Here is a 24,544-nt window from a genome sequence, read left to right on the forward strand (position 1 = left end):
ACCTAATCCAAGGAAGCCAATAAAATGACTCAATAGTTGAAAGATAATGTAGACATTTTAAGAAAGAACCAAATTGAACTGGAATTGAAAAAATCACTACAGGAATTTCATAATACAGTTAGAAGCATTAACAACAGAACAGACCAAGCTGAGGCAAGAGTCTCAGAGCTCAAAAACTGGTTCTTCGAATCAACCCAGTCAGACAAAAAGAGAGAAAAAAGAATTAAAAAGAAGGAATAAAATCTCTGAGAAATGTGGGATTACATAAGGAGACCAAACCTACAATTCATTGGCATTCCTGAGAGAAAATGAAGAAGAGTAAACAACTGGGAAAACATATCTGAGAATATAGTCCACAAAAATTTCCCCAATATTGCTAGAGACATCAGCATGCAAATTCAAGAAGTTCTGAGAATTTCTGGGAGATATTACACAAGATGCCTCCAGGACACATAGTCATTAGATTCTGTGAGGTCAACATGAAAAAAAAACCTTCAAGGAAGCTAGAAAAAAGGGTTAGATTTCTTACAAAGGGAGCCCCATAGGGGCTAACAGCAGACTTCTCAGCAGAAACCTTGCAAGCCAGAAAAGATTGGGGACCTTTTCTCAAAATGCTTAAAGAAAAGAAATTCCAACCAAGAATTTCATATCCAGCCAAACTAAACTTTATAAGTGAAGGATAAATAAAATTCTTCCCAGACAAGCAAATGTTAAGAGAATTGGTTAACACTAGAACAGCCTTATAAGAGGAACTTAAGGGAGTTCTAAACATGGAAACAAAAGAATGATGCCTACCAGCACCAAGACATATTTAAGTACATACTCCATAGATAGACCCTATAAAGCAACTACACAGTCAAGCCTACCAAACAACCAGCTAAACAAGAAGATCAAAATATCACATATCAATATTAACCTTGAATGTAAATAGTCTAAATGGTCCATTAAAAAGGCACAGAGTGGCAAGTTGGATTTTTAAAAAGACCCAAACTTTTGCTGTCTTCAACAGACGCATCTCACATATAATGACACTCAAAGGCTCAAAGTAAAAGGATGGAGAAAGATCTCTCATGTAATTGGAAAACAAAAAAGGGTAGGAGGTTGCTATTCTTATATAAGATAAAATAGACTTTAAACCATCAATTATAAAAAAAAGGACAAATAAGGGCACAACATAATAATAATTAGTTCAATTCAACAAGAAGGCAAAGAAATTCTGAACTTAAATTTGACACTTGACCAACCAGACTTGATAGATAGCTACAGAACACTTTATCCAATAATAACAGAATATACATTCTTCTCATCTATACATGGAAGATGACCATGTACTTAGCCATAAAGCAAGTCTCAATAAATGCAAAAACATCAAAATCATACCAACCATACTCTCAGACACAATGTAATAAAAATAAAAAATGAATACCAAGAATATCTCTCAAAATATGGAAATTAAACAGCTTAATCCTGAATGACTTTTGGGTAAACAACAAAATTAAAACAAATCAAAAAATTCTTTGAAATTCATTAAAATAGAAACATAACATACCAAAATCTCTAGAATGCAGCAAAAGCAATGTTAAGAGGAGAGTTTATAAAGCTAAAAGCCTACATGAAGAAGTTAAGAAAGATCTCAAATTAACAATCTAGAGGAACTAAAAAAAAAAAACTCAAATAAACTAACCCCAAAGTGAAGCAGAAGAAAAAATATAACTGGCTGGGCACAGTGGCTCATGCCTGTAATACCAGCACTTTGGGAGGCTGAGGCAGGAGGACTTTTTGAGCCCAGGAGTTTGAGACCAGCCTAGGCAATGTAGCAAGACCCTATATCTCCAAAAAATGAAAATATTAGCTGGGTGTGCTGGCATGTGCCTGTAGTCTCAGCTACTCAGGAGCCTGAGGTGGAATGATTGTTTGAGTCCGGGAGGTCAAGGCTGCGGTAAGCCATGATTGCACCATTACAATTTAGCCTGGGTGACAGAGTGAGACCCCATCTCTAATTTTTTAAAAAATCAATTTTTAAAAATAAAATAACCAAAATCAGAGCAGAACTACATTAAACTGAGACACAAGATCCATACAAAAGATCAATGAAACCAAAAGTTGGTTATTGGAAAGGATAAAGAGGATTGATAGAACATTAGCTAGATTAACAAAGAAAAAAAGAGAGATGTTTCAAATAAGCACAATCAGAAATGACAAAAATGATACTACAACAATTTCCACAGAAATACAAAAGACCCAGAGAGTCTATTAAGAGGAAATGGACAACTCCCATAAACACACAACCTCCCAAATTAAACCAGGAAGAAGCTGAAACCCTCAATAGATAAATAATGAGTTCTGATACATGGGCACAGGGAGGGGAACATCACACACCAGGGTCTGTCGGGGAGGTGGGGAGCTAGGGGAGGGATAGCATTAGGAGAAATACCAAATGTAGATGACATGTTGATTGGTGCAGAAACCACCAAGGCGTGTGTATACCTATGTAACAAACCTGCACGTTCTGCACATGTATCCCAGAACTTAAAGTATAATAATAACAATAATAATGGTAATGAGTTTTGAAATTGAATCTGTAATAAAAATCCTACCAATCAAAAAAGGCTTGGACTACATGGAGTCACAGCCAAATTTTACCTGACATACAGAGGAGAGCTTGTGCCAATTCTACTGAACCTATTCTAAAAAATCAAGGAAGAAGGATCCTCCCTAGCTCATTCTATGAAGTGAATATCATCCTGATACTAAAATCTGGCAGAGACACAACAAAAAAGGAAACCATGGGCCAGTATCCCTGACAAACATAAATCCCAAAATCCTCAACAAAACGCTAGCAAACTGAATCCAGCAGTAAATCAGAAAGTTAATTTATCATGACCAAGTAGGCTTTATTCCTGAGATACAAAGTTGGTTCAACATATGCAAATCAACACGTCATTCACCACATAAACAGAATTTTAAAAAATTATATGATCATCTCAGTAGATGTGGAGAAAGCTTTCTATAAAATCCAACATTCCTTCATGATTAAAAAAAAAACCCTCAACAAACTAGGCATCAAAGGAACATACCTCAAAATAATAAGAGCCATCAATTACAAACCCACAGCCAATATCATACTGAATGGGCAAAAGCTGGAAGCATTCCCCTTGAGAACCAAAACAAGACAAGGATGTCCACTTTCACCATACCTATTCAACATAGTACTGGAAGTCCTAGACAGAGCAATCAGGTAAGAGAAAGAAATAAATGACATCCAAATAGAAGAAAAGTCAAACTATCTCTATTTGCTGATAATATGATTCTATACCATGAAAACCCTAAACACTCCACCAAAGCCTCCTAGAACTGATAAAGGACTTCAGTAAATTTTCAGGATACAAAATCAATGTGTAAAAAATAGTAGCATTTCTGTACACCAATAATGTTCAAGCTGAGAGCCACATCAAATATGTAATCTCACTTACAATAGCCACAAAAAGAAAAAATATCTAGAACTACATCTAACCAAGTAAGTGAAATATTGCTACAAGGAGAACTACAAAACATTGTTGAAAGAAACCACAGATGACACCAATAAATAAGAAAGCATTTCATGCTCATAAATTGGAAGAATCAATATTGTTCAAATGGCCATACTGCCCAAGGCAATTTACAAATTCAATGCAATTCCTATCAAACCACCAATGTCATTTTTCACAGATGTAGAAAAAAAAACCTATTCTAAAATTCATATGAAACAGAAAAAGAGCCTGAGTAGCCAAAGAAATTCTAAGCAAAAAGAACAAAGCTGGAAGCCTCACATTATCCAACATCAAACTATTCTACAAGGCTACACTAAACAAAACATGGTGCTAGTACAAAAACAGAAACATAGACAAACAGAACAGAATAGAGAACCCAGAAATAAAATTGCACCTCTACAGCCATCTGATCTTCAACAAAGTCAACCAAACTAAGCAATGGAAAAGAATTCCCTATTCAATAAATGGTGCTGGGAGAACTGGCTATCCATATGCAGAAAGATGAAACGAGAACCCTATATATCACCATATACAAAAATCAACTCAGGATGGATTAAAGACTTACATATAAGACCTCAAACTGTAAAAATTTTAGAAGAAAACCTAAGAAATACACTTCTCAACATCAGTCTTGGCAAAGAATTTATGGCTAAGTCCTCAAAGCAATTGCAATGAAAACAAAAATTGACAAGTGGGACCTAATTAAACTAAAGAGCTTTTGCACAGCAAGATAAACTATCAACAGAGTAAATAGACAACTTACAGTCTGGGAGAAAGTATCCACAAACTACACATCTGACAAAAGCCTAATATCCTGAATCTACAAGGAACTAAACAAATCAACAAACAAAACACAAATAACCCTATTAATAAGCGGGCAAAGTATGAGAACAGACACTTCTCACAGGAAGGCATACAGGCAGCCAACAAACTTGTGAAAAAATGTTCATTATCACAGATCATCAGAGAAATGCAAATCAAAACCACAATAATATGCCGTCTAGCACCCGTCAGAATGGCTTTCATTAAAAAGTCAAAAAATAACAGGTCTTGTTGGGGCTGCAGAGAAAAGCTAATGCTTCCACACTGTTGGAAATGTAGATTAGTTCAGCCACTGCAGAGAGCAGCTTGAAGATTTCTCAAAGAAGTAAAAGTTGAGCTACCATCCAACACAGCAACCCCATTACTGGATACCCAAAGAAAAACAAATCCTTCTACCAAAAAGACCCGTGTGTCCATATGTTAATTACAGCATTATTAGCAATAGAAAAAACATAGAATCAACACAGGTTCCTATCAATGGTGGACTGGATAAAGAAAATGTACTACATACACACCTTGGAATACTATGCAGCCATAAAAAAGAATGGAATCATGTCCTTTGCAACAACCTGAATGCAGTTGAAGGCCATTATCCTAAGTGAACTAATACAGGAACAACAACGACAACAAACAAATACTGTTTGTCTTTACAAACTTACAAATATTCTCATTGTAAGTGAGAGCTAAATATTGTAAGTCTGCAAACTTACAAATATTCCCACTTGTAAGTGGGCACTAAATGTTGGGTACATATGGACATAAAGATGGGAACATTAGACACTGGGGAATACATGATGGAGAAGTAGGGAGGAAGATAAGTGTTGAAAAACTACCTATCTGTTACTGTGCTCACTTCTTGGGTAATGGTTCTGTCATATTCCAAACCTCAGCATCATGTAATATACTTTTGTAACAAACCTGCACTTGTACCTCCAGAATCTACAATAAAAGTTGAAAAAGAAATAGAAAAGTGTGGTTTGTTTTTCAATCTCTTTCATCAAGTCATTGTCTTGCTCAACATCTTCTAATGGGTCTCAAAGTTTATAAACTGAAAGCCCAAGTCATTAGTTTTGCCATTATTATGCAATCTTTTTCTATTTCTCCCCAAGGTAAAACCTTAATTCTCACAAATTTGCTCTACACACTTTCCTGAAACTAACCTTCATTCTGAGCTTTTAATTATTCTTTCTTCAGCCTGGCAGGTTTCTCTCATCTTTGAATCTATTCAGTTATTCTAAAACTACTTATTAAGTGCTGGTAATCATTTCATTTTCCTACTGAGATATGTAAAGAATCTCTAAAATTATCTGGACAAATGGCTGTTTTCTAAAATTTGTTTAAATTGTACTAAAAGAAAAGGATTTTTATGAAATTGATTCTTGGCTATGAGTTGAGATTTTGTATCTTTGCATGTGATCAATCTTGATAAGTGTTCTATAACTTATTGAAAAGATAGTATGGTTTAGATTTGTATGTAGTAGATATCATCAGTGTTTTAAGCTATGTTTAGATATTGCTACTAATTTTTGTTCCTAATCTTTCTGGGAAAGCAGTATTAAAATTTCTTGCTATAATTGGATTTGCGTAAATATATCCCTATAATTCTCTGAATCTTGTTTTATTCTTCAGCAGCTATTTTGTTAGGTATATAAAGGTTCATGAATTTTAAGTTCAGATGAATTACATCTTTTATCATTAAGTATGAACTAATGATATGTGATTACACTATAATAGTCTTACATCATCCTTATCTTGATCAGTATAACATGGTTGATATATTTGTTTACCTGTCGACTTTCCACCTCTCAGTGTCATAATGTTTCAGATACGCCTCTTATAAATAGCATATAGCTGGATTTTAAAATTCAATATTATGTCTTCCAATAGACTATTTATTGTCTTCACTAATGTATTTAAATTTATTTCTGATGAGTTATTTTATATTTTCTCTTTCCCAAGCCTTTTCCCTGCCTTTTTAATCCATCCCCGCTTCCCTTTTGTGGATTGATCCAGTTTTCTTTATCCACTTTTTTCTTCTCCTAGTCTGGAAGGATCTATTTGTTAGTATTCCATCTTAATTGTTAATATGCACTCCTGACTTAACAGAATTCACAGTATCACTCTTCACCTCGAAAATGAGAGATGTAAAATAATTTAACTATGTTCTCTCTCCTTATAACTCTTCTATTAATATTGTCTAACGTTCTACATTTTTCTTACTTTAAAGTTGTTCAGTCCTTAATTTAATAATCTAAGTGTATTCATATTTATCAACATGTTTAAAACTTTCTTTGTTCAACTTTGCTTTTTGCAAATCACACCTTTCTTATTGGATCAAACTCCTACTTACTGAAACACATCTACTTGTAGTTCTTTCAGCAAATACTCCTGAATAAAGCTCTATTCTTTGCCTAAAAATGTTTTTATTTTACCTTGTAAGATAATTTAGCTGGATGTAAAACTGAAGGAAATCAGTTATTTTTCCTTAACACCCTAAATATATTTTATTGTCTTCTGTCTGACGTAAAGTTTACCACAAATATAACTGCTGTACATTTGAAGGTAATCTGCAAATTACTTGGGAATGAAAGATTTTGTCTCTGACTTTCAATGTTGTGATCACAATGAAGAGTATAGATTTATTTTTTAAATCCTATTTTGGAATCAATATAATTCTCATTCTGAAATTTTCTGATTTTTTTATTTCTGGATAATTCTATCATTACCTTTTCAAATGTTGCCTTTAGCTCATTCTTTCCTACCTGTCTTTCTGGAACTCCTACTGGATAGACACTAGATCTTTGCATTGTAGTCTCCATGTCTCTTAACCACACTTAAATCTGGTTATTCCCACATACCTACTTTCTAATCCTCCAATTCTACCTCTGGTTGTGTCTAATCAGTTTTTAATCCACTCCTCTAAGGACCCTAAATCCAGATCCTCTCCAGGGGAGTAGAAAAGGATAATGATAATGAAAGAAAACATGGGTAGCTTCTGAGTTGGGGTATTTTTTTCTTAGCCTGGTTCATGTTGAACAGATGTTTGTTTAAAATAATTTGCTATACCACACTTTATGCTCCACGCACTTTCAGGATATATATTATCTTTCTATAAAAAATACTCAACAATAAATAATCAGTAAGTTAATAGTTGCTCATGTTAAACATTTCTTGTCATAAACTCTTCTCTTTCATCTTTAATTTTTTGATATAAAATGATTAACATTTTAACAGACATTTTTACCGATACTTTTCTTTATTCTATTCTTTCTTTTTAGATTTCTTTGTTTTCCTTTCAAACACATCTTAGCTTCTTTAGTCACTATATTTGAAACTTTTATGTCATAAGTTAAAACAGGTAATGTGATTTTTTCACTTGTTTCTTTCTAAATACTAGTGAGTATCTTTGTAACCCTGAACACATCATTTTAAAATTTAAATTGAAAGAAAGCAGAAAAAGCAGTTTTAAGACATTACAAGCAGTGATTTCTGTTTCTCAAGTGCACTTGAGCAATCTAAAGATGGAAATAAATTGAACACTTCTATCAATTGAAGTCTTTCTCGTGGGCTACTTTCCAGATTTAATAGTATTCATAATTGCCTTCTATACAAGCTATTTTTAACCTACACTTACTAGACTTTTTACAAGAATTTAAAACACATGGCTGAGTTTCTGGCTACAATTATAAATCCAAATTATATACAAAAAGCAAAAAAATTGTATAATATATTTTAGAATGTTTTATACAGACAGGCAAGAAAAATCAGAGTTGATTATACACGCGACAAAAGAAAATCAGTGAAAGTCTGTGCAAGAATGGAAGGGACACATGAAAACCATGGTAATTATCATTATCATAACTAAAGATAATATAATTGTCCAAGTGCTATCATTGAATTGTATTAGGTATATAGTGCACTTTATGTTTCTATTTTATGTTAACTACCAGTTCAGGTTTAAAACAGATATACAGACCAGTGGAACAGAACAGAGGCCTCAGAAACAGTGCCATACATCTACAAATATCTGATCTTTGACAAACCTGACAAAAACAAGCAAGGGGGAAAGGATTCTCTATTTAATAAATGGTATTGGGAAAACTGGCTAGCCATATGCAGAAAGCTGAAACTGGATGCCTTCCTTACACCTTATACAAAAATTAACTCAAGATGGATTAAAGACTTAAACGTAAGACCTAAAACCATAAAAACCCTAGAAGAAAAGCTAGGCAATACCATTCAGGACATAGGCATGGGCAAAGACTTCAAGGCTAAAACATGAAAAGCAATGGCAACAAAAGCCAAAATTAACAAATGGGATCTAGTTAAACTAAAGAGCTTCTGCACAGCAAAAAAAACTATCATCAGAGTGAACAGGCAACCTACAGAATGGGAGAAGATTTTTGCAATCTATCCATCTGACAAAGGGCTAATATCCAGAATCTATGAGGAACTTAAACAAATTTACAAAAAAAAAAAATCAAAAAGTGAGTAAAGGATATGAACAGACACTTCTCAAAAGAAGACATTTATGCAGCCAACAAACATATGAAAAAAAGCTCATCATCACTGGTCATTAGAGAAAAGCAAATCAAAACTGCAATGAGATATCATCTCATGCCAGTTAGAATGGTGATCACATCTAACTTTTTTAACATTTGTTATTACTATTTAATTTTATACTCACAGGTTTTTGGACTCATTGGTTTTATGTTTTATCAAACAGTACCATGAGCATAAAATAAATGACTAGCCATTTAAATAATTTTGCGTTATCATTTTTGCCAGTTTGCTTAAATAATCCTATACTGATTTACCATAGGAAAGTTGCAATGTCAAATATGAAGTATCAGTTTAAATCTGAAATAACTTAGATGTGGCTATATCAAATTATATTCAGCTTTAAAACAAACTAGTTTGTTATTAATCCCAACATTTCCTTCTAGAAATAACACAGAATTATTTTAGTCAGTTTCAGAATCACTGATGTCTGGAAATGTGTAAGTTTTTTTTTTTGTTTGTTTGTTTTGAGATGGGGTCTTGCTCTGTCGCCCAGGCTGGAGTGCAGTGGCACAATCTCAGCTCACTGCAAGCTCCGCCTCCCAGGTTCACGCCATTCTCCTGCTTCAGCCTCCCGAGTAGCTGGGACTACAGGTACTCGCCACCACGCCCAGCTAACTTTTTGTATTTTTAGTAGAGACAGGGTTTCACCGTGTTAGCCAGGATGGTCTCAATCTCCTGACCTCGTGATCCGCCCACCTCGGCCACCCAAAGTGCTGGGATTACAGGCATGAGCCACGGCGCCCAGCCGGAAATGTATAAGTTTTAAGAAAAAGGCCTTAACGTAGCTTGAGCAAGTCAAAAGATAAAAGTTAAAAGGCATTTTATCTTTAAGAAACTCTGAAAAATTTAGTAATTTCTTCTCTAGATAAAGGAGTTAAATTGAGTTTAAAAGATTGCTGGAATCAGAAAGAGAATCACAACCCATGTCCATGTTCAGTGTTTACTTGTTGTGTATCCAAATAATCTCAGGTTTGGGGTTTCCTTCTGCCCGGCAGGTGAAGTAGACAGTATTTCCTGATGGTACCTCCACATCCTGGGGCTCAAAAGTAATTCGGGGGCTCTCTGCAACAAAAGAATTATCAACATAGTTTTCAAAGATACAAAATTATGGCCTTCCAAGATGCTGAGAAAGAGATGTAGGCAATTTAAATTTATTTCTACATTAAAGTTTTACACATCGAACTGCATTTACCCAGTAATACATGTACCAGGTTAGAGATTAGACATATATTTGACTTATACTTTAGAAGTTTGAAAGATTCACTGCACAAAGGGATCTCCAATGAAGTAAATTAAGTAAATTTTCCTGTGCTTTTATTTCTAGGAGCTCAATACAACCATATTTATGGAAGGAGTTTGATTTTATGGGTCAATTTTTCAAACCAAGTACTTAAACTGAGCTTGCAGTTTTGCAGGCACTCTTCCTATACAATTAGCCATCTAAGCACCCAACCACCCACTTTACACAATTTACAAGTGATAAGTCTAGACCTCAAAACTGGTTGAGCAAAATTCTTATCTATATAAATGAATGATTACATCTTCCAATAATAATTGAGTGGTAAAACATGAAAACACTTAAATTATTTTAATAAGAAGATGGAGTGACTGATTTTGTAATGAATCAGGTAATATTATTGAACTTAAATTATAAAGAACAATGTACAAAACGGACTTTTAGTTTTCTGTAGTTTCACCTAATTCTCTTTAAACCTTTCTAAATAATAAAACTCTTCCTTTTATAAGTGCCTTATCTGAAATTTCCTGTCATTAACCGTGACTATTATATCTTTAGTAATCTTGCTTACTTCATTAAAAGTCCATATAATTAATATCTTGGCTTTATTCTTTTTAGATAAATGATTTTATTCATTTGTATAATTAAAAAAAAATAATTCAACATCAGTTATGTGCCAGACAAGGCGCTAGGACAAGTGATGAAGCAGTGTTCAAAATAGACAAGGTCTCTGTACCAAGGGGTTTACAGTTTCATTGAAGCAGTAGAAAACACACACACACACACACACACACACACAAATGCATATAAACATATGCGGCAAATGCTTAGATGGAAAATAAACGATGTTTTGATGGATTATAAAAAGGGACCTGATTCAGTATGGAGGGATAGGTAGGTCAGTGGGAATGGGGTTTAAATGAAGGCTTTCCATGTAATTCATATTTAAGAGGAGGACCATTAAAAGAAGTAGAATCAGAATATTGTATGCAGGAAAGATAGCATGTAAAAAGTCCTTGGGTTGAAGAAAGGCTTAAGAACTTCCAAGAATGGAGAACACTGAGTTGGCTACGACACTGAGAAAAGAGTAAGTGACTGGAGGGATAGCATTAGGAGATATACCTAATGTTAAATGACAAGTTAATGGTTGCAGCACACCAACATGGCACATGTATACATATGTAACTAACCTGCATGTTGGGCACATGTACCCTAAAACTTAATGTATAATAAAAAAAAAAAAAGAGTAAGTGACTGGAGGAGCAGAGTGTAGCCAGGAAGGACCGTACAAAAAGAATCAACCACGTTAAGAATTGTGTGCTTTATTTTAAGGTAGGAACCTATATAAGGATTATGGGTAAAGAAATGATGTAATAAGATGTGTTTTTAAACAATTTTCCTAAACATAAAGGAGCAAGAAAAATGAAAGCTGGGATATCAGTTAAGATGTGAAGCAATCCAGCCAAATTTGACTGTGGTTTGAACTGGAAGTTAGTAGTAAAGATGGGAGCTATGAACAAGCTTGAGAATTTTTGGGCAGTAAAGACCACGTCAATTTTCTTCTCAATTTGAATATAAATTAATTATATTGATATGATTTTTAATTACTTGTTTAGAGAAATTCAAAAAATGGCTTGCCAGTGAGGGAGTGGAAAGCAAATTTTTGCTGTAATTACAGCAGTCATTGAGTAAATCTCCAAGACACTGAATTATCACACACACGCGTGCACACACACGAAGGTACTCATTTATTTCTATTTAAACCGAAATACAGGAATGGAGATACATAGAGATATATTCTTATATTCACATGAAAAGCTTTAAATGAAAATCAAATAATATTGTAAGCAGCTGTAATAAATTATTTAGGTAATGCTTATTGCTTTAGTAAGGTTGTCAGAATATAACCATATGCTTATTAAATCCAAGGTTTCCATTATTTAAAAATGTACAAAGAGATGGTAAAACTGATTTTCATTATTTTAGTCATATTCATGGTCCCATTATACATTTAAAAAATCAATTACTGGATTTGTTGAGGGGCTTTCTCAGCAATGAATATTAGCAATTATTTGATTTAAAGTTGAAACCCCTAAATTACTGATTATTAACACTAAGTCATACCAAGGAATAAGTGGAGATTTTAATGTTGGACACCACTTCTGGTGACCTTGTTGAAAATCAGTTTTCTCAATATTTCTCCTCTGAAATTATGGAAATTAGATTAAATGTTCCTCAAAGACTCTCTCAGCTCTTAATTTTATGTTGATAAAACCTTCTTTAAATGAAAATGCAGATGATGGAAAGGAAATTGGCCATACTTTTACCACATTCCTTAAAAACACTTTCTGATAACACGTTCTTCTACAATGCAATATTATATAATAAACCTTTACAAAAAGAGAGCAAATGAGAGACATTTCTATCTTATACACACATTGAAATTTACGTACGGCAATTGAATTCCTCTATTGTTACTGAAGCAACTGCACGCCCATGGAGTCTCCTGGGATATTCACAGGTAGCTGCAGCCTGGGTGTGGCCGTGTTGGGCAAAGCCTTGTAAGAGCTCCCCCAGCCACATCAGATCACAGTCACAAACCAGGGCGTTGGAATCCAGACGCCTAGGCATGCAGGCAAGAAGTACAACTGTTAAAAGGGACTATTAATTTCTATGATGAATCTTTTGAGTGGTAATATTTAATTTCCCCTGATTTACCTTGTCTGTTACATTTTTGACTCCAGGATTCTATTAACCAATAAACAGATTTTAAGAATCAGTTAACTCATTGCATATCTTGCACAGAGTAGACACATTTTCAAATTAACCATGTTTTTGAGAAGCCACTTTAAAACTGGAAAAGCGGTTTTCCCTTAATGTGCACTATGTCTATTATAAATAAATAATTGTGAGGTGAAATGAATCCTTATTTTTTTCAGAGAAATGTAGAATTAAAACTGTAAGTATGGCCAGGTGCAGTGGCTCACGCCTGTAATTCAAGTGCTTTGGGAGGCCTAGGCAAAAGGATCACTTAAGGCCAGGAGTTTGAGACCAGTCTGGGCATTCTAGCTAGGCTCCCTCTCCAAAGATAAAAATTTTCTTTAATTTCTTTATAGTTTCAACTTTTATTCTAGATTCAGGGGGTACATCTGCAGTTTGTTACCTGGGTATATTGCATAATGCTGAGGTTTGCAGTCCTATTGATCCCATCACCAAAGTACTGAACATAGTATCCAATAGTTTTGCAACCCTCACCTCCCTCCCTCCCTTCCCTCACCAGTAGTCCCCAGTGTCTGTTGTTGTCATTTTTATAACTATGAGTACTCAATATTTAGATCCCACTTATAAGTGAGAACATATGGTGTTTTGTTTACTGTTCCTGCATTAATTCATTATTTCATTCTTTTTTATGGCTGTGCCTACAATTTTTTAGTTAGCCAAGCATGGTGGCACCCACCTGTAGTCCCAGCCACTTGGGAGGCTGAGGTGGGAGAATCACTTAAGCCCAGGAGTTGGAGGCTGCAGTGAGTTATGAAGGCACCACTGCACTCCAGCCTGGGTGACAGAGTGCGACCCTGTCCCAAAAGCAAAAACAAACAAACCAACCAACAAACAAAAAAGCTGTAAGTACTGAAGTGTTCCAGTTTGCTTTGTTTATGTGTTACAGAACAAGGAAGCTGTAATGTGGTAGTGGTATTCCAATATTTTTGGATTACTCAAAAGAGTGGTAGAAGCTTTGCTGCCCAAAGGAGGCTTATAAATGTGATGTGTGATTCACGCAGCTCCCCCAGGAGGTTGGCTTTTTTCTTTTGTAAACTCCTTGGCATCATTATGGATAGGCATGTGTTCTCTGTGTTTTCCACTTGCTCTAAAGGACAGAAGCCAAGCTTTCCTTTTTTATAATGCTCAAAGTCCCAGTTAGAAGGTCCCCCTCTGAAATTGCTACATGCAGACTGTAACAGGAAGGCTATGGCTCTTTTCATTTCTTTATGGTGTTTCCTAAGATAGGCACACAAGTTATTCATTTTTGCCAAGTTATACTATACTTCACTAATTTTCCTATCATATTTTTCCTCATGAAATAAAATAGATCACCAAAGAGATTTATGGTACATACTTCCATTCTTGCCAAAACGTGTGGCAAAAAGGTACAGAAATGATTAACACATTTTTTCATTTCTCCCAATGGATTAAAAAGGGAGCTTTTGCTAAGTAGAATTCACAAGTCTGTCTATGGTGGCAGTTGGATCACACTCTATGCAAGGAAGTCCAGCAATAAAAGAGTAATGTGAACATATTTTATGATAGGTGTTAGATTGCTTATACCTGATTGTAAGAAGTAGTGTTCAATGTGACTGGAGGAGAACACAAAATGCCATAATTTTAATAACTTTTAATCAAAATTATTCATGCACAAAAAGTCCTTACAAACATGGAAAAACAAACACACAAACACAAATTAAATCTAAAGATACCAATTTGCAAATAAAAAAATCACTTCATTGTATTAATTTGGAAATTTGCATCAATATCATGTTACTGGAAGAGACAAACCTGAAAGTAAAGAAATTGTGCTATTCTCTGGATTTAGAAACTAAAACACTTCCTAAAACAACTGTATACATTTTAATAAATTTAAGAAAGTTTTATTATCTGACAGTTTTGTAAAATGTTTTGTAGATACCCAATTCATAAGACTAATTTTTATAACTGTATCTAAATTTTATTATATTACCCTGAAAATGATAGCTATATTTAGTAGTTTTAAATTGCTAAAGGGAAAAGATTTGCACTTATTGAAAAGTTAGTTAACCATATAGATATTATTTGCTGTAATGTTTCCAACAAGACTTCACACTAACGTGAGAATATAAAGCCATGGCTAAAGTAGGGAATTCTGTCAGCCATGTCGGGAGTGAGATGTAAGTCATAAAAGTCAACTAGCACTTGTTCAGGACAGTGCTGTTGGTTCAGTGGGCCTCGGCTGTTCCTTGCCACTGACTGACTTATTGTACCAGCTACGTGGCTATAAAACAGATCTAGTTCAACAGTATGGTGTTTGAAGTTCACATTTATATTTTGAGTTTAATGTCTTGTAATTTTATCAAAAGGGAACATACAAGAACTTACTCCTCTAAATATAAAGGAGTAAGTTCTCGCTTCAGCATCACCATGACGTTCCTCTGAGTTGAACATAAGCAAGGATGTGAATACACATCCCCTGGGAGCATCCTGAGCATGGCAACCTCACCATGCAGTTGCCCCATTTCCCAGAGGTCATCACTGCTTGCTCATCACCTTCCCTCAGTCATACCTTCCCTTAATGCGTCCTCATGCTTATGTGTTTTGGTAATAACTGAGCACAGGATTTCATTTCTTTCTAATTATTATTTTCAACTTAAGATATCCATAGTGGGGATGCAAAACATGAAGAAAACAACAAAAGGATACAGATTTTCACTTGCCAGTTAAAAACTCCTTTTACGTTTGGAAAATAATCTAGTAGTAAAAGTACACTTTTATATGATAATCTGAGTAATCTTTATAAATAATTTTCAAATTTATCATGAGAAAACGTTTTCAAAATTTTGCCTATAATTTAGAGCCATGAATATTGAAAACCAAGAAGCAACAGAGTCAATCAATAAGAAAGATGGTTCTTATGAATCTTTATTAGACTATACTAAATATTGAATACACTATGTTTAAAATCATTATCATTTTACTGTTCTCCATTTTGAAAGTGCTCTTACATCAAATATCATACCAAGTATAATAAATGAAAGCCCTCTGATGGTATGCAGTCAAGAATCACAGCACTAAAATAATTACTCACTTGGAATATATTCTCTGCTCAATGAAAAATTTCAAAGGAAGTAGTGGTGCTAGGTAAATTAATCTTTTCTATTTGAAAACAGTAACACCTCACTTGTACTTACACAATCCCTTTCACTTAAAGATCCAAAAACACTTTTAAACAAAACAAAATCAAAAATATTTTATTGATTTTTACAGTCCACTTGTGAGGAGTGTGGTTGTCATGAATTAGAAATGGTATGGTACAGATGGAGAACCCAGTGTCAGTTGACCCTTCAAAGTGCCACGCCCAGAGTCAAGGGCAGAATTCCTGCTGGTTTCTCTGCCCTCACAAGCTATCAGTGAATGGACACTCCTCAGTTGAAAAACTTTATTGTTGAAGGTGGAATTCATTTAATAATAGATGTAGCCCTCTATTGCTCTCCTGTATTCTGTTGTTCTCAACTAAATTGTAGCCTAATTAGGACAGGAGTTGAGGATTTGGAATAAACAGGTGCCCAGTTTCCACCCTGTCTTGGACCCATCGGGATTTCATGGACCCTAAGCAGGTTGCTCAAATCATCTGTATATCAGTTTCCCATAAAATAAATTCATAACATAAAGATAGTTTGTCAAAATAACAAACTAAAAAAATCATCTTAAAACATTTGGAATAAGCACAGTGCATGCATGTAAGGTGCATACTGGCACATCACTGTAAGGAGAACTCCCTCAGCCTCTTTATTGGCAGTTATTTTTGCATGTGTGTTCCAGCAATGGAGTGAATGCTGTTTAAGTAAATGTAACAGGAGGCTAGAACAAAAAAGTTGCTACTAAGATTCAACATGAAAGAATAATAAAAAGAGATTAGAAAAAACTAAGGGATTTGGCACTTCAAGATTTTCTCTGAGTCACAGAAGGCAAGAATGACCCAGATAGAAATTTATGTAGACAAGAAACACTGCATGGGAATTATAATTGCAAATATACAAAGACAGTGACTCTAACCATAACTGATGTAACAAATCCAAAAAAAGAGAGAAAACAGACAAGTAGAAAATAATACACAATATTTCTCCCACCACCAAAATGGAACATCCTATGACCCTGTTACAAAATGTCTTGGCATTTTGCATATCCCACATAGGATTAAAAAACAAGAATAAATGGATGTGTTATTCCAAATGGCTGTTGCAGCCAGTTCTGACAAGTAAGAAAACTTTGGCAAAAAACAGAGTCATCATGGATGGAACTGGAAGCCATTATCTTTAGTGAAATAACTCAGAAACAGAAAGTCATATACCTCATATTTTCAAGCTTACAAGTGGGAGCTAAATAATGCATGCACACAGACGTAGGGAGTGAAATAATAGACAATGGAGACTCAAAAAAGTGGAAGGGTGGGGTGAGGGTGAGGGATGAGAAATTATCTAATGGGTGCAGTGTACACTATTAAGGTGATGGTTACACTAAAAACTCATACTTCACCACTATGCTATATATCCATGTAACAAATCTGTACTTGTACCCCTTTACAGATAGATTAGATAGACAGATAGACATGGTCAGTTGATGACCATATCCAAGACTTTTGAGGGCTTGGATACAATCAAAGAACACCAAGAAGACTGGGAAGCAGCATTATGTGTGTTTGACCTGAGAATTACCAAGAAAGGAGGAAATAAAGACTTGAAGAAAAGGATTAGGAGTGGGTGAAATGCCTCCTTGATTAAACTCTAAGATTGCAAGCATTATTTCTGGGCACAACTGGGCCTGGATTTATTTTCCTCAGGGCTCTGATTTTTACTTAATCATAACATTCTCTTGCTCATGGACCTGTGTCTAGGAACACAATATTAGAAGAGCAACCACAACAAAAGTGGCCTCTGTATTAGGCCATTCTTGCATTGCCATAAAGAAATACCTAAGACAGGGTAATTTATAAGAAAAGAGATTTAATTGGCTCATGGTTCTGTAGGCTGTACAGGAAGCATAGTGCCAGCATTAGCTCTGGGGGAGGCTTCAGGAAGCTTTTACTCATGGCGGAAGGAGGAGCAGAAGCAGGTACTTCACATGGTGAAAGCAGGAGAAAGGGTGGAGGGTGCCACACTTTATAATGACCAGATCTCAAGAAAACACACTCAATATTGGGAGGACAGCACCCAGCCATGAAGGATCTGCCCCCATGAACCTCCCATCACACCCCACGACTGACATTAGGGATTACAATTGCCATGAGATTTAGAGGGGAGAACATCCAAACTATATCAGCCTCTGATATGGTTTGGCTGTGTCCCCACCCAAATTTCACCTTGAATTGTAAAAATCCCTACATGTCAAGGGTGGGGCCAGGTGAAGATAATTGAATCATGGGGGTGGTTTCCCCCATACTATTCTCATGGTAGTGAATAAGTCTCACAAGATCTGATGGTTTTATAAATGGGAGTTCCCCTGCACAGGCTCTCTTGCCTGCTGCCATGTAAGACATTCCTTTGCTCTTTCTTCATCTTCTGCCATGATTGTGAGGCCTCCCTAGCCATGTGGAAATGTGAGTCCATTAAACCTCTTTTTCTTTATAAACTACCCAGTCTCATGTATGTCCTTATTAGCAGTATAAGAAGAGACTAATATAATAAATTGGTACTGGGAGTGGGGCACTGCTGTAAAGATACCCAAAAATGTGGAAGGGACTTTGGAACTGGATAACAGGCAGATGTTGGAACAGTTTAGAGGGCTCAGAAGCAGACAGAAAAATATTTGAAAGTTTGGAACTTCCTAGAGACTTGGAGGGCCCAGAAGACAGGGAGATGTAGGAAAGCTTGGAACTTCCTAGAGACTTGTTTAATGGCTTTGACCAAAATGCTGATAGTGACATGGACAATAAAATCCAGACTGAGGGAGTCTCAGATGGAGATAAGGAACTTGTTGGGAACTGGAGTGAAGGTCACTCTTCCTATGCAAAGAGACTGGTGGCATTTTTCCCCTGCCCTAGAGATCTGTGGGAATTTGAACATGAGAGAGATGATTTCAGGTATCTGGTAGAAGAAATTTCTAGTTAGCAAAGCATTCAAGAGGTGACAAGGCATAAAAATTTTGGAAATTTGCAGCCTCGTGATGCAGTAGAAAAGAAAAACCCATTTTCGGGGGAGAAATTCAAGCTGGCTGCAGAAATATGCAAAAGTCATGAGGGGCCAAAGGCTAATCACCAAGGCAATGGGGAAAATGTCTCCAGGGTATGTCAGAGACCTTCACAGCAGCTCCTCCCATCACTGGCCTGGAGGCCTAGGAGGGAAAAATGGTTTCATGGACTGGGCCTAGGGCACCCCTGATCTATGCAGTTTCTGAACATGGTGCCCTGCATCCCAGCTGTTTCAGATCTAGCCATGACTAAAAGGGGTCAACATACTTCTGAGGCCATTGCTTCAGAGGGTGCAAGTCCAAAGCCTTAGCAGCTTACATGTGGTGTTGGGCCTGTGGGTGCACAGAAGTCAAGAATTGAGGTTTGGGAACCTCCACCTAGATTTTAGAGAATGTATAGAAATGCCTGAATGTCCAGGCAGAAGTTTGCTGCAGGGGTGGGGCCCTCATGGAGAACCTCTGCCAGGGCAGTGTGGGAGGGAAATGTGGGGTTGGAGCCCCCACACAGAGTCCCTACTGGGGCACTCCCTGCCTAGTGGAGCTGTGAGAAGAAGGCCAACATCCTCCAGACCCCAGAATGGTAGATTCACTGACAGCTTGTACTGTGCACCTGGAAAAGCTGCATACACTCAAAACACCCCATGAAAGAAACCAGGAGAGAAGCTGTGCCCTGCAAAGCCACAGGAGCAGAGCTGCCCAAGGCCATGGGAGCCCACCTCTTCCATCAATGTGACCTGGTCGTGAGACATGGAGTCAAAGGAGATCATTTTGGAGCTTTAAGATTTGACTGCCCCACTGGATTTTGGACTTGCATGGGACCTGTAGCCCCTTCATTCTGGCCAATTTCTGCCATTTGGAATGACTGTATTTACCCAACACCTGTACCCCCATTGTATCTAGGAAGTAACTAACTTGCTTTTGATTTTACAGGCTCATAGGCAGAAGGGACTTGCCTTGTCTCAGATGAAACTTTGGACTGTGGACTTTTGAGTTAATGCTGAAATGAGCTAAGACTTTGAGGGACTGTTGGGAAGGCATGATTTGTTTTCAAATGTGAGGATATGAGATTTGGGAGGGGCCAGGGGCGGAATGATATGATTTGGCTGTGTCCCCACCCAAATCTCATCTTGAATTGTAATAATCCCCATGTGTCAAGGGTACTAAATCATAGAGGCAGTTTCCCCCATATTGTTCTCATGGTAGTGAATAAGTCTCATGAGATCTGATGGTTTTATAAATGGGAGTTCCCTGCACAGGCTCTCTTGCCTGCCACCATGTAAAATATTCCTTTGCTCTCTGTTCATCTTCTGCCATGATTGTGAGGCCTCCCCAGCCATGAGGAACTGTGAGTCCATTAAACTTCTTTTTCTTTATAAGCTACCCAGTCATGGGTGCGTCTTAATTAGCAGTATGAGAACAGACTAATACAGTCTCCAAGGCCCATGATGGATACACCTGTGTGAGTTTTCCACTATGTGCTCTCTGACTGACATCTGGGAAGCAGGCATCTATCCTTTTCTGATAACTGGAACTTGTACTTGTGTTTGGAGTTGAGGATTAGTGGGGGGGTTGGGTAACCACAAAATAAAGACATCAACAGTATAGAAGGCTACACACAGATGGGAGTGAAGAGACAGCTGGAATGAAAGAGGGTGGAGGAGACACAGGTGGAAAAAAGTGATGGACATCAGCCCACGGACGGGAGCAGGGAAGCTGTGGAGAATACAGACCTTGCAAGCATGGGGATTTTTGTTTTGTTTTGCTTAATGCAGGAGGAAATGAGTAGGAAGACAACTCCGTACAACAAGGGAAAACTGAAGCCTGGCCCGAGGAGTCAGACTTTTTTGGAACTTCTCACATCTCTTATCTCATGAAAAAGTTAAAGGAAAAAGAAGTCTTGGGAGTCTTTAGATTTAGCCAGCAAAGATTTTAAAGACAAATGAGGAAAACTTCTATTTTAATACTCCTTTTGAATGTCACTTCTAAGAGAATACATGAAAGCCCAGAAGACTATCTGGGTTCTCTATCACTCTGCAGTTAACAAAACCATTTTCTCCCTAACATGCTAGAATTGCAATGTCTTTCACAGGAAAAGCAGGGGAAGGCAACCAACCATTGTTTGGGATTGATTTTGGAGGAAATTTTAAGGTTTTTGTGTTAATGCCCTTGCTTTCACTTACAATCTTTTTAATGAATCCAGATTAGAAAAGCTCCCAGCCAGAATTTTAGATAATTTGTTGTTATGCAAAAATCTGAAAAAGAAAAGATAAACTTTAATCACCATACAATAATAATGAGTTTGACAAACAAAACCTTTTTTTCACCTAACTGTGAATCCAATATCTTTTTTGAAATATTTCAGTGAGAAAGGGCAAACAGAAGTCAGAGTGTCATTTATACAACCATCTGTTTTAAAGATTTACATATCTCTATCTACCACTACTATATGGGTATTTTTTCACATCTGTGTACTTTTGATTTTTTTAGTTGACTTAGTTAGAGATTACAAATGATAAAGAGAAATACATAAAAATAAATATTTAAGTATGAGGAAATCAAAGTAAATAGTCAATGTATTCATTATCAGCAGGCAATGTATACATATATCAAATCAGCATGCTGTACACCTTGAATGCATACAATTTTTATTTGTGAACTAAATATTTTAAATTTAAAAATAATGGCACAGGCCAGGCGTGGTGGTTCACGCCTGTAATCCCAGCACTTTGGGAGGCCAAGCTGGGCAGATAACTTGCGGCCAGGAGTTCGAGACCAGCCTGGCCAACATGGTGAAACCCTGTCTCTACCAAAAATACAAAAATTAGCCAGGCATGGTGGCAGATGCCTGTAATCCCAGCTACTCCAGAGGCTGAGGCATGAGAATTGCTTGAACTAGGCAGGCAGAGGTTTTAGTGAGCTGAGATTGCACCCCTACACTCCAGCCTGAGTGACAGAGCAAGACTCTGTCTCGGAAAAAAAAAAAGGCACAACAATATATGACAACAGATGCCTACAGATGTAGCATGAGTAACTGCTGTAATCCTGCAAATGTAGGATCACGTGGAGATGTGCAAGCTCTGCCTGTCGCTTACTGGCCAGCAGTTTTGCTGATCCAGAGTCCCATTGGGTGCTGCTATGGTTACTGCTTAGCCAGCCATTTCTACATGTCCGGGGCTGGATCACAGAGAGGTGCACTTATGAGGTCGTGCCCCATGCCAGGTGATGGAGGGTGGCGGGAGGAGGAGAAGATCCAGGCCTCAGTACTTCTCCCTCTCCCTCCACCTGAGCAGTCTTGCACTGGCTTTGGCTCCCTCCATGCTGCCTTGGCTATACCCATTCCCCTCATTATGACCAGAGAAATTATGACCAAGAAAAGCACCAGCCAGGGACTGTCTAGTCACCAGGACTACTGAATACATATTCAGCAAAGAGCCTATGGGTGAAGAGAGAAAACACGATGGTCTCTGCAATATAGAGAAAAGATGGAGATCAGTTTTCTTAAGACTCAAGGATATGAGCATAAATAATCAATTTATATCTTAAACTTAATAATTAGCTACATCCAGCCACTTTGTGAGCTGTACTTCATGACTAGTATCTCGGTCACAAAATTAAATAAAATCATGTGGCCATATTTTCTTATCAGTGTCTTGGCTTTATGTTTTTGGCTTTATTTTAACTGTATTAAATGTTAAGGTCAGGGGGAGTGAGCTGGGGCCAAACTATTTCTACTATTTTGGGAACTTGAATTTCACTGATGCATATCTGAGAAGATAAAAAGTTTTCCTGATCCTTCCTATTTTGATTCCCTGTGCTTATCTTTACCGGCCCCATGTAATTCACCTAACTCAGAAGCAGTAGCTAGAGAAGAAATGAGGACGTGAAGATGGATATTGAGAAAGACTCTCTTCTTGACCAAACTCTACTCAGGTTCTCCTGAGCTCTTTTCCAACTAGACCTGACTTTCAGATTTCCATGTCCATCTCTACATTGTCCAATTTTAGCAAGAACCCTGCTGCTAAGTTTAACCAGCACCTCCCACCCCTTGATACCTGAAATTCCTCATCCCCATCATTTCCCAGGTGATATTTGATCATCACCAAGATCATCACCCTATCCTGTTAAATAGGGTCAGCCTGAGCCTTTCTCCTAATGTTTCCTGTAAGTAATTTTCCATCCATTGACTCCACCCTGCTCCTGGGCTATCAACTCCCACTTGCTCATGGCGTATTTGGAGTTCAGCCCAATCTTTCTCCCCCAGTGCACAACTCCATTGCACTGGTCCCTATACCTATCACCATGGTCCCCCTTGAATAACATCTTTCTTGCCATGCTTTAACAAGTATTGTTGAATAACCTTTTCTTCAACAGTGTGCAGATGGATGACACAGTAATTCTCATTCTCTACCACAAGCCCTAGCCATATGCCATTTCCTTATCTTGGGGAACACTGGAATAGAGTTTCAGGATGGAGAAACAGCTTATAGTAGATTGCACTGAATCTCGGGAAAAGCCAAATTACCAGGACAATTTATGCCTGCTTCATTTTTGCTAGGTGAAATGAAAGCTTTCTTCATTATTTTATAAGTGGTGCAGTTCTGCAAGATAACAACAGTAGAAAGACTGTTGTTCTTTCTTTAAACGTATTTTAGAGGCTGGAAATTGCATCCATGAATGAATATTGAAAGATATTATCTATTTTCCAAGCCAAGCAGACCAGAATTAATTGCTTAACAGGCAAAACAAATCAAAACAAAAGTAAAACATTTCCATCATCACAGATTTTGAAGCAAGGTATGTAAATATTGAAAAATCATTCTTGAATTTTTTTCTTAATTTTGTACAAATGGTGACAAAATATCCAAAGTAGTGATATTTTACATCAGTTTATATCAAACATGTTATATGATTCCCAAATCAGATATTACTGCTACTTGATATTTCTATAACAACTTGCTTTCAAGCAGATTAATCTAAGTGCCAGTCCCTTTATGTATAAAGGAAAAATTATGATAATAATAATTGTCATTGTTTATCTCCTAGAATACTATCCCAGTAGTATTCAGTAAATTAAAACAGTAGTTCTGTTCCAGCAGTACTGATTTGCATGGGGTGCAAAAATGTATGCTTGTAGTTTCCTTTTGTCCTTTCTTCTTTCCAACTTTCCTGAAATTAATTTTCAAAACAGTTATGCAATGTATTTGTTCATTTCTGCTTGTAGATGACTTTGATTGCTTTACTCCCAATAAGAAGCTAAAAAGCACTTCTTCCTATGTTAAAAAGTTTATTTATATATATATATATATATATATATTTTTTTTTTTTTTTGAGACGGAGTCTCATTCTTGCCAGGCTGTAGTGCAGTGGCACAATCTTGGCTCACTGAAACCTCCGCCTCCTGGCTTCAAGCAATTCTCCTGTCTCAGCCTCCCAAGTAGCTACAGGAGCACGCCACCAC

At 36.7% G+C, this 24,544-nt stretch overlaps 1 protein-coding gene across 7 annotated transcripts in view; it reads right to left on the minus strand.

Annotated features, from left to right (window-relative positions):
• The window catches only part of PXDNL (peroxidasin like), a 522,985-nt gene that overhangs the window by 143,663 nt on the left and 354,778 nt on the right, over positions 1-24,544 (minus strand). For 5 of the 7 annotated variants that reach the window (XM_054561591.2, XM_002819072.4, XM_054561595.2 and 2 more), the window contains 3 exons: positions 21,267-21,338; positions 12,606-12,775; positions 9,860-9,977 (listed from right to left, as the gene is read on the minus strand). The exons of 1 other annotated variant lie outside the window; for it this stretch is intronic. In XM_054561591.2, the coding sequence (XP_054417566.2) occupies positions 9,860-9,977; positions 12,606-12,775; positions 21,267-21,338 (360 nt within the window). The remainder of the gene's footprint in view (positions 1-9,859; positions 9,978-12,605; positions 12,776-21,266; positions 21,339-24,544) is intronic. One more of the 7 variants, XM_054561592.2, reaches the window with a different exon arrangement.

Source organism: Pongo abelii, chromosome 7 (genome assembly GCF_028885655.2).
Source record: "Pongo abelii isolate AG06213 chromosome 7, NHGRI_mPonAbe1-v2.0_pri, whole genome shotgun sequence".
Lineage (NCBI taxonomy): Eukaryota > Metazoa > Chordata > Mammalia > Primates > Hominidae > Pongo > Pongo abelii.